Source organism: Nansenia antarctica (genome assembly GCF_963989245.1).
Source record: "Nansenia antarctica genome assembly, chromosome: 1".
Lineage (NCBI taxonomy): Eukaryota > Metazoa > Chordata > Actinopteri > Argentiniformes > Microstomatidae > Nansenia > Nansenia antarctica.
In genome coordinates, this window is record NC_137674.1 from 16,418,715 (window position 1) to 16,429,617 (window position 10,903).

A 10,903-nucleotide genomic window follows, 5' to 3' on the forward strand; every position below is an offset into this window, starting at 1 on the left:
TTGGCAAATCAAATCCAAAACAAAATCTCAAGCTCAATTCGAAGTAAGTGTGAAATATTATAAGAAACAAGCTGAGCGAGGGGGGAGTAAACGGATGATTTTGGAAGGAGGGTTGTTTTCTCTCTGTGAGAGAAGCTGTCGCAAGCCGTGCGTGTATTTCTCCTCGGAGGTGAAGCGCATCCCGAGGTGCTCAGAGGAGAGCCGGGACCCTGCCAGCCAATCAGACGCTGGGTGTCGGAGTCATAGTGCCTCTCCGAACGAACGAGCACGGAATGTTCTATTAAACATGACTTCACTGCAGCCCTCTCCCCCATGTCCCTGTGAGAGCCCACTCCCTCTGTGTGTGTGTGTGTGTGTTTGTATTCCTCTACCCCTAGCCAGCTCTACTACACATGCCCTATGATGTATGTATGTATACAATGTTTACAATGGACCTATCGCTAAGCCACGCCCCCTTTGAAAACTCGGACAAACGAATAACACTTCACTGACAGTGACTGACTGACCGACCGTGACTGAATGACATTCAATGACGTGTGGGAGTTGGCAAATTTCTGATCCACAGCAAGTAATAGACATGTTTTTTAAAGTTGACAAGAATATTTAGTCTAGAAGCTTTTCACCATCAGATATTAGTGAGTTGTTTGTCCGAGTTTTCTGCCTGTAGTGACCTTTGCTGTGATATGATTGGACAATTTCTATTTCGGGGCGTGGCTTAGCGATAGGTCCATTGTCTGTATGTATACAATGTTGACAATTGTTCAAATATGATTTGGTGTCGGACTCCAGGAAGACTAGCTAAAGTCATGGCGGTAGCTAATGGGGATCCTAATAAACAAACCAACAAACAAACAAACAAACATGCCCTTCCTTCTGCACTGTCTCTCTCTCTCACACATACACACACACACACACACACACACACACACACACACACACTGACCCGTGAGAGAGGCCAAACAACGAACGAACATGCCCTTCCTTCTGCACTGTCTCTCTCTCTCTCACACACACATACACACACACACACACACACACACACACACACTGACCCGTGGGAGAGGCCCGGTGCGTGTGAGAGGCCCCCTGGCTTCATGCTGGGGGGCTGCGGGGGCACCTTGCCCCCCGGGTCGTTCTGCCGGTTCTTCTGGTGCCGCAGCAGCAGCAGACGTCCCAGCTCCTCACACCACGACGACAGCAGGGCTGCAGGGACACACACACACATACACACACACGCACAAACACACACACACGCACACACACGCACACAGACACACGCACACACACACATTAGTCTCTACGGCTGCAAAAAATCAGTCTCCACACACACTCTGAAATACACACACACACACACACAGACACAGACATGCACACACACACACACCCACAGACACGCACACACACACACTCTGAAACACGCACGCACGCACGCACGCACACACACACACTATACATTTCAGTCTTCATACCCTCCACAGTCAACCTGTCGACTGCCAATCCTATTAGGTATTCCTGATATCCAGAAGTAACAAGTGTTCATTTGATATGAAGTATATTTTTGATATGTATAAACACAGACGTAGATGACGCCGCCCACCATTTTGAGACTCCAAAGGTCTCTCCTCCAAGGTCTTTTCATCCCCGGGCCAATAGAAAACAAACATCACATGTATGACTAAACCAAACAAAGCACATATTCCCCCACGGTTCATTAACTGTACTCTGTTCAATACAGTACTGTTCAGTGCATTCAATTGTGCCGCAGTTCTACCTACCACCACAGGGGGGCCCCCTAACCCTGTCTGTCTGTGGTTGCCTGCCTGCCACTCAGGACAGAAGAAGTGACTGTCTGAATCACAGTGTTTATCTGTAACATCACATCCCTGAACCCACTACAAAGAATGACTGCCTGGTGTTCCTGAGTCAGAGAGAGAGAGAGAGAGAGAGAGAGAGAGAGAGAGAGAGAGAGAGAGAGAGAGAGAGAGAGAGAGAGAGAGAGAGAGAGAGAGAGAGAGACACACACAGAGAGAGAGAGAGAGCGAGAGAGCGAGAGCGAGAGCGAGAGCGAGAGCGAGAGAGAGAGAGAGAGAGAGAGAGAGAGAGAGAGAGAGAGAGAGAGAGAGAGAGAGAGAGAGAGAGAGAGAAGGAGAAGGGATGTCATCTTTGTGGGAGGTGGTATGTCACTTTGGTGGTGCACTTTAGGATTACAGTCAACTACAGGTGAGGCGAGGAGAGGAGAGGAGAAGGGGACATGAGAGGAATGACATGGAGAGGAGAGCAGAGGAGAGGAGAGGAGATGAGAGGGAGGCAGGGAAGGAGAGGAGAGGAGAGAAGAGGGAGGGAGGGAGGCAGGGAGGGAAGGACAGGAGAGGAGAGGAGAGAAGAGGAGAGGAGAGGGAGGGAGGCAGGGAGGGAAGGAGAGGAGAGAAGAGAAGAGGAGAGGAGAGGAGAGGAGAGGAGAGGAGAGGAGAGGAGGGACTGTATCGAGCTGTGAGCAGACAGTAGGTGCCTCCAGAGGGAGGGAGAGAGACAACCCTACCACTTAAAGAGGAATTACTTCACCCTGCCATTACAAAGAGCTTATCTACCCACTAAATCACCACCTCTGGACGCTGAGCCTCCATCAAGAACTGGCAACCTGCTATTTACGCCTAAAATACCCAGGCCCAGCGCATACAAAAGATCCCAGAGAGGGGGGGGGGGGGAGTCTCTTGATCACACTGCCAGGGTTGCCAGATGGGATTGACATTTTCCAGCCTCACCACAGTCTAAAAAACGCTAAATCCACCAAAAACCACCAGCTTTTTTCCGGCCCAGTGTGATCAAAAGTAGCCCATTCGGCGGGAACGAATCCGCCCCATCTGGCAACACTGCACACTGCCCTCTCTTCCTCTCTACGAGGCCTCACAGACATCCTGATACGGAATACAAAGTTATCATTTATCCTCAGAATTGGCATACAAACTTCTCTCAAACAGTTCCGATGACATTGTCCTAAAATGATGATGGTGTACCTGTATGTTCCTGCCATGATTTACCGTAGCACAGTTTAACACTAGAACAGCCGTGCCTTTTTTACCTACTATAAGAGCCGCCTAGTCGTTACAATGGAAAGCTGCTATTTACACACAACGACCACTAGTTGGCCGCCTTGTAAATGTACCTGCCTCCTACACAGAAAAACTGCAAAATAGCTTTATACTGGCTTATCCTGAGGTGATTTTGAAAATGTAAGGATACTGGGCGGTAGAACGCACATATCTAGGAAAAGTCATGAAAGGACGGTCCTGAAATTTGATGGAGTGCAAAGATTTTTTATTTTTGGTTTCTTCAAAGGCCTATTTTTTTTACTCACACGGCTGTTGTAGTGTTAATGGAATGAGCACTGTGCAAAGCACAAAAGTACAGTTTTTATATGCCGATCAGGACCAACCTGTTTAGCAACTGAAAGCCCTAGTTTGAGAATATTGACTGCGGGAACGTGCAATACACTCACGGACACCCTGTTCATGATACACTGTCTCCACAGCCGATGTGAGAACTCTCTCATGCGTACACATTCACCACAAATATCCTCTTAAGAGAGTTTAACTGCATACATCAGATGCTCAAGTGTTAAGTACAACTAGGGACGACAACCCAACAATGCCAGCACCCTCACCTACCGGAGTTTGACAGCACTGTATCTCACTGCTGTGTCAAAGTGCTTTTTCACTGCCGTATCTGTGTCAGAGTGTGACTGTAGTTCAGTGTATGTGTGTTAAAGTGTGACAGTACTGTGTACTGTGTATGTGTGTTAAAGTGTGAAAGTGTGTTAAAGTGTGACAGTAGTTCAGTGTATGTGTGTTAAAGTGTGACAGTAGTTCAGTGTATGTGTGTCAGAGTGTGACAGTACTGTATATGTGTACTGTGTATGTGTGTTAAAGTGTGAAAGTGTGTTAAAGTGTGACTGTAGTTCAGTGTATGTGTGTCAGAGTGTGACAGTAGTCCAGTGTATGTGTGTTAAAGTGTGACAGTAGTTCAGTGTATGTGTGTCAGAGTGTGACAGTACTGTATATGTGTACTGTGTATGTGTGTTAAAGTGTGAAAGTGTGTTAAAGTGTGACAGTAGTTCAGTGTATGTGTGTTAAAGTGTGACAGTAGTTCAGTGTATGTGTGTTAAAGTGTGACTGTAGTTCAGTGTATGTGTGTTAAAGTGTGACAGTAGTTCAGTGTATGTGTGTTAAAGTGTGACAGTAGTTCAGTGTATGTGTGTTACAGTGTGACAGTAGTTCAGTGTATGTGTGTTAAAGTGTGACAGTAGTCCAGTGTATGTGTGTTAATTGTAGGGGCGCCTCTCACCTTGAGGAGGATAGCAGGGAGTAGTGTAACCAGTGGCAACAGGTTGCTATGACCATTATCTAAAGACAGAGTTCAATTCCTCTTCTACAGGTAAACCCAATGGTAATTATTGTACTGTTAGCTCAGCTGACTCTGGTGTGTGTGCTGTGTGTGTGTGTGTGCGCCCGTGCATGTATTAGTACGCTATGTGTGTGCGCATTATATCTTACTCTCTGTTATGACTAAAATGTTACAGTAAGCTATTCACAGCTTTTCACTGTCCTGGCTGGTGGAACGAGCTTCCCACTGCTGTCAGGACTGCAGAGTCACTACCTAGTCTAGCATTGTGACTGGTAATGGCCCCTGGTCCTAGCATAGATTTGTTTTTCCTATTATGACTGATTATATAGATGATTCACTTACTTTAGACAAATGTGACACGGTCTGGTGAAAAGGTCTGCATGTCGGCAATTCTCAAGTCACACAAATGACCGCAAAAACCTTTGTTAAAAAAAGTGAAGTGCCCCGTCGATATAACAAACGACAGTTTTAGGATCACTAAATACTTTGCTTTTACTTTAACTATACTTACATGTGTGAAGTGGATTCGCTGTAGGTTTTAGGACGTGTTCAAAAGCAAGGACTGTGTGACCATCTAAGGGTTCCTATCGCTAAGCCACGTGCCCTTTGAAAACTCGGACAAACAAACAACGCTTCACTGACTTACAATGGCGGGAGTTGGCAAATATTCTGATTTCTGATTTACCACAGCAAGTAATAGACATGTTTTTTAAAGATGACAAGAATATTTTGTCTAGAAGCTTTTCAACATCAGATATTAGCGAGTTGTTTGTCTAAGTTTTCAGCCTGTAGTGACTTTTTCTGTGATATGATTGGACAATTTCTATTTTGGGGTGTGGCTTAGCGATAGGTCCATTATGTGTAGTTATGTGTTTTTAGCATGTTGCTCCGGTATTTGGTTTGAGGCGTACCAACATTCAAATAAGCATATCTTCTTCAACTATTCAACTATATAACAGATTTCAATGTATGAAAGCGTATCATCATTTGAAAGCTTACAATCTGCACTTTCATAATCTGGAAAAAACGGGAAAAATACCTTGCCCTACTTGAGGACTTTTTCACCAGACCCTGTCACAAATGTACTTGTTGCATGTCGCTTTGGATAAAGGCATCTGCCTTGTGTCTAAGATGTAAATGTAAAATCTAATACAGTGCTGTAAATATGTACCGTGTCACAGTGCAGCCCACACTACTCACAAAGCTGAAATAGACACACATGCACACCAGCTCTGGTGAGAACACACACATATACAATTACTATGAGACAGTGCACTACTCCCAGAGCATGAGTGCTGCACAGTAGAAGCCTTCATAGACAATGAGTGATAAGGACAAACATGTCATATTCAAATCATAAGGCAAGGTCTATGTTCTAAAGATCCAGCTGATATGTTATGTGGAATGTAGGCAAAAGAACGAGACAAAAATATGGAGCGGATGTATATATATATATTTAAAAAATAATAATCCTCTGAAATGAAAAGCCATGCTTCTGCAAAAAATTGTGATGGAACCATTTAGCAGCCAATGATATCCCCAGCCACCACCCCGCCCTCTCCGCTCAGCCAATCCCTGCGCAGCTTGAAGCACATCCAATAAGATTCGACTCTCTATGACTCCAGAGGCAGATTCAATCAAACTCACAGTGCGGGAAAATCTGAAAAAAACACAATCACTAACTATTAGATGTGTTTTTTGGTAAGACCAAATAAAGATATTTTTTGGGGGGTGATTGTTTATTGTTTTTGACACAATCCAGGTTCATCCCCACAGTGCGGGTTTGATTGAATTCCAGCCTTGGCCTCTGGTGAGTGTAATACGGCAGAGAGAGTGGCTGGATGCTGGGCGGAGGGGGCAGGGATGGTGGGAGGGGGTACAGTAGCTCCCCTACCCCCCTCCCCCCCCCCGCAGGCCTTGGATGTGTGTGACAAGCCAGATGATGCCGGGGGGACACAGACGTCACGGGAGGGTAGCTACCTGAGTCACTTTGACATCGCCTGCAGGTGTTGGTCTCTGTAGGGTTCAAAGTTCAAGTACACAAGTTTTTACTGGGAAAGAGTTAATAAAGGCAGCAGGAATCACCACACAAATGCAGCAGAAGAAGCAAACAAGTAGAGTCGGGAGTTAAAAAGGTGCAAGACAACCCAAGCTGAACCGCACGCACGGATGCACACAAAACACATAGTACCATAGGTCCAGTTCAGCCAATCGGCATGTCGTACACAATGCTTCAGTACGTCTGACACTCACAGACATAGAAAAAGAAACACAATGGAGACTTGAGTCTTGTTTTGAGTTATGAATGAGGTGCGAGGTGACATCTTCATCTCATATTTCTACAGTTGTAGGACTGGAGTGATTGTTGTTGTATTTCTAATACTGGGTTAACTATCATTACCTCCGTCATGCCAATAAAGCACATTGAATTCTACTGAGTGAGAGAGAGAGAGAGAGAGAGAGAGCGAGAGAGCGAGAGAGCGAGAGAAAGAGAGAGAGAGAGTGAGAGAGAGAGTGAGAGAGTGAGAGAGAGAGTGAGAGAAAGAGAGAGAGAGAGAGAGAGTGAGAGAGAGAGAGAGAGAGAGAGAAAGAGTGAGAGAGAGAGACAAAACAAGAGTGAGAGAGTGAGAGAGAGAGAGAGAGCAGGCCTACAGCTAGACTGATCATACAGCTCCTATATGCTCCCGTTTTCTAGTATTTGGATGACTTGATGACTAAGGGGACATGGCGTAGGTATTTTACTTGCATTCTGATGGTTTAGAATATGAAATGAAGGCTAAAGAGAAACGTCTGTCGAGGTTCACCCATAAAGCACCAGGATGTCCTCGATAAACCTTAGGGTCACAAATGATCACTCATCCTAGATACAGAACTATCTCTCTCTCTCTCACACTCACACACGTATGCACGCACATACACACACACGCACGCACGCACGCACGCATGCACGCACGCACGACACAGACACAGACACAGACACAGACACAGACACAGACACACACACCCACACACACACACACTCACAGCAGGTTGAGGAAAAAGTAGTTGATTAGTGTAAAAGTGTAAAAGCCTTGTTTCCTGTTCATCGACTGAGCAGGTAGTAAAAAGAGCAGACGGTGCAGGCCATCCAGAATGAACAACTATGAACCAGCTACACACACAGTTTCCCCACCGGCCAAGAGGAACCGGATTCTAGCCAGACCTGCCACTCTCCTCTACTTTCCTAACTGTCTCCCAGCTTACCACTGTAGGAACCAACCCACTGCTGCTGTCTCAGTGAAATACTATCAAAAAGTGATGAAACTGTTGATTAAAAAGTGAGGATACATTGACACAGAGGCAAACCAGGTGTTAGTTAGAGATAGATAGATAGATAGATAGATATAGGAGAGAGAGAGAGTGATAGAGAGAAAGAGAGATAGATAGAGAGAGAGAGAGAGAGAGAGAGACAGAGAGAGAGGGAGGGAGAGAGAGAGAGAGAGAGAGAGAGAGAGAGAGAGAGAGAGAGAGAGAGAGAGAGAGAGAGAGAGAGAGAGAGAGAGAGAGAGAAATTAGTAGATTGTCTGCTCAGCTGTTGTTCATATTGAGCATTTTGAGGGGAGTTCCCACTACAGAAAGTTACGTAGCGAGCACCTCTCTGAGGGATAACAATGCTTCACCTTATGCCCAGAAGTCTTTAGATCATCATTGTCACAAGTCCTGTCAGGAAAAAGAAAAGTCATGACCTGATTCAACAACTTTATCTAGTAGTACTGCAGAACTAACAAGTAGCACACGCACACACACACACACACACACACACACACACACACACACACACACACACACACACACACACACACACACACACACACACACACACACACACACACACACACACACACACACACACACACACACACACACACACACACACACACACACACACACACACACACACACACACACACACACACACACACACACACACACACACACACAAACTGAGTGAAGTGTGGAGTAGCCAGGGAGGTACCATTGCCTAAGCTACTTGGCCTGCTGGATGTGTCTATGAGTTGAGGATGTTAGTGGCTAGTGGTAAGAGAGTGGTTAGAGTATGTTGAGATAGGCAGGAAACAGAGCAACTCTACCATGTTCACTAGAAGCTGGGACAGCCCCTCTCCGTCACAGTATCACTAGAACAGCCCTGCCAGACCACTAGTTGGCCGTCTTGTAAATTAGCCTGCCCCCTACACAGAAAAACTGGCGAAATAGCTTCAGACTGGCTTATCCTGGTGTGATTTCGAAAAACGTAAGGATACTGGGTGGTAGAACGCACGTATCTAGGAAAGGAGGGTCCTGAAATTTGATCAGCGCAAAGATATAACATGTTTTTTTACCCATGGCTGTTTTAGTGTTAAGAACTAGGCCGCCCAAATCCTCTGTCGGTCCAAATATCGTAGATATCCGTAACGGAAGCCTTTTAAAAGACGGTATTTCAATCAGACTCAACAAACAGCAGCCTGAGCTGTGTGTGTACAGAGGACCACACACAGCCTCACTGGACCCCCGGTCTACTGTCTCTCTGGCGCCAAGCTCAGGTCAGACACTTAAGAACAAGTAGGTTGTCCCATCTCTCTCTCTTTCACTCTCTCTCACTCTCACACACACACACACACACACACACACATACATACACCCTGTGAGAACAGCACACAGCAAACAGATACACACATATACACACACACACACACACACACACACACACACCCTGTGAGAACAGCACACAGCAAACGGACACAAACACACACGCACACACACACACACACACACACACCCTGTGAGAACAGCACACAGCAAACACACACACACACACACACACACACACCCTGTGAGAACAGACTAAATACACTAGGACTAGGATAGACCCATTATTCATTACTTACATGAGCACTCAGATTGTAACACACACACACACACGACTTATACAAGCCCAAACCACACTTCCAGACTTACCCCCAGCCAAGCAGAGTCCCTGCACGTCTCATCTCATTCTCCTCACATCCCAGAGAACAGCCTCCGTGTCAGAGCAGCTCCTGAGCCTCCACAGTGGACAATGTCAACGCTTAAAAGCTTCACTGTCTTCTATTTCTCCCTCCTTCTATCTCCCTTCCTTCTGCGCTGTCTCTCTCTCTCTGTCACACACAGACACAGACAGACACAGACACACACACACACACACACACACACACACACACACACACACACACACTCTTTCTGGACCAATCCTTTGCTCTCTCTCTCTCTCAGTGTCTCTCTCCCCCTCTTTCTCATCCCTCTCTCTCTCTCTCTCTCTCTCTCTCTCTCTCTCTCTCTCTCCCCCTGTCCAGAGTCTGCACAATTCCCATCAATTATTCAGCGGAAGTCTCCCGGTTTCCCTGGCTCAGCCAATCAGAGGGCAGCTCGGTGCTAATGGTCTCCCGCTGTATACCTGCTACTGGCTCCAGCCCCACTCAGGAGACGACAGGAGGGGAAGAGAGAGGGAGAGAGAGAGAGAGAGAGAGAGAGAGAGAGAGACGCAAACACTCCTCACCTACGTCGTGACTTATGTGTAATGCTGATATCGATGTCTCCCTGTCTTTTTTTTCTCCCTCTACTACTCTCTCTCTGGTAGTGCTGAATTGCATTGTCGCCCGAAAGACACACAAGCGAGGCATAAAGTGCACACACCACACTCACACTGCTACACAGGCAGTACCGTGGGCCACTTTGCCAAAGGAGAGGAAGGAGTCAAAAACAAGAAGCAAGTCGGGGCTCACATTTCAGATTTGCAGAAACGGGCGGGACTTAACATGCTAGACAGGCCAACCCGACAGAGAGAGAGAGAGAGAGAGAGAGAGAGATAGAGCGATAGAGAGAGGGAGAGAGAGAGAGAGGGAGAGATAGAGAGAGAGAGGGAGACAGGGAGACAGAGAGGGAGAGAGAGAGGGAGACAGGGAGACAGAGAGAGACAGAGAGAGATAGAGATAGAGATAGAGAGACAGAGAGAGAGAGACAGAGACAGAGAGAGACAGATAGACAGAGAGAGAGGGAGATAGAGAGACAGAGAGAGAGACAGAGACAGAGAGAGACAGAGAGAGAGAGAGAGACAGAGAGAGAGAGACAGAGACAGAGACAGAAAGAGACAGACAGAGACAGAGAGAGACAGACAGAGAGAGAGAGAGAGAGATTCCATCGTGTACCATCAAAAACAACATTTGTGAGCTGTTGCCATAAGAAAAGGGCAACCAGCGGAACATGAACACAACTGTAAATACAACTCTTATTTAACTGTTTATCTATTTTGTCGTCCTTAAATATTTGCACCTTGATACAACACAACAAGCACACCTTGAAACTTGCGTGTGAAATGTTTACTGTTAAATTGGTAGTGTTTACCTAATTTGTGTTTCTTTGTAATTTCACTTTGGCAACGTAAATGGTTGTGTTCCCATGCCAACTGAATTGAATAGAATTAAATTGA

The 10,903-nt window shown here is 46.1% G+C and overlaps 1 protein-coding gene across 1 annotated transcript in view; it reads right to left on the bottom strand.

The window, feature by feature from the left end:
* Positions 1-10,903, bottom strand: part of LOC308171103 (zinc finger MIZ domain-containing protein 1-like) — a gene marked incomplete at its 3' end in the record, with an annotated part of 49,507 nt that overhangs the window by 13,860 nt on the left and 24,744 nt on the right. The window contains exons 4-5 of the mRNA XM_080545974.1: positions 6,382-6,417; positions 1,053-1,203 (exon numbers count right to left, since the gene is read on the bottom strand). Coding sequence (XP_080402100.1) covers positions 1,053-1,203; positions 6,382-6,417 — 187 coding nt within the window. The remainder of the gene's footprint in view (positions 1-1,052; positions 1,204-6,381; positions 6,418-10,903) is intronic.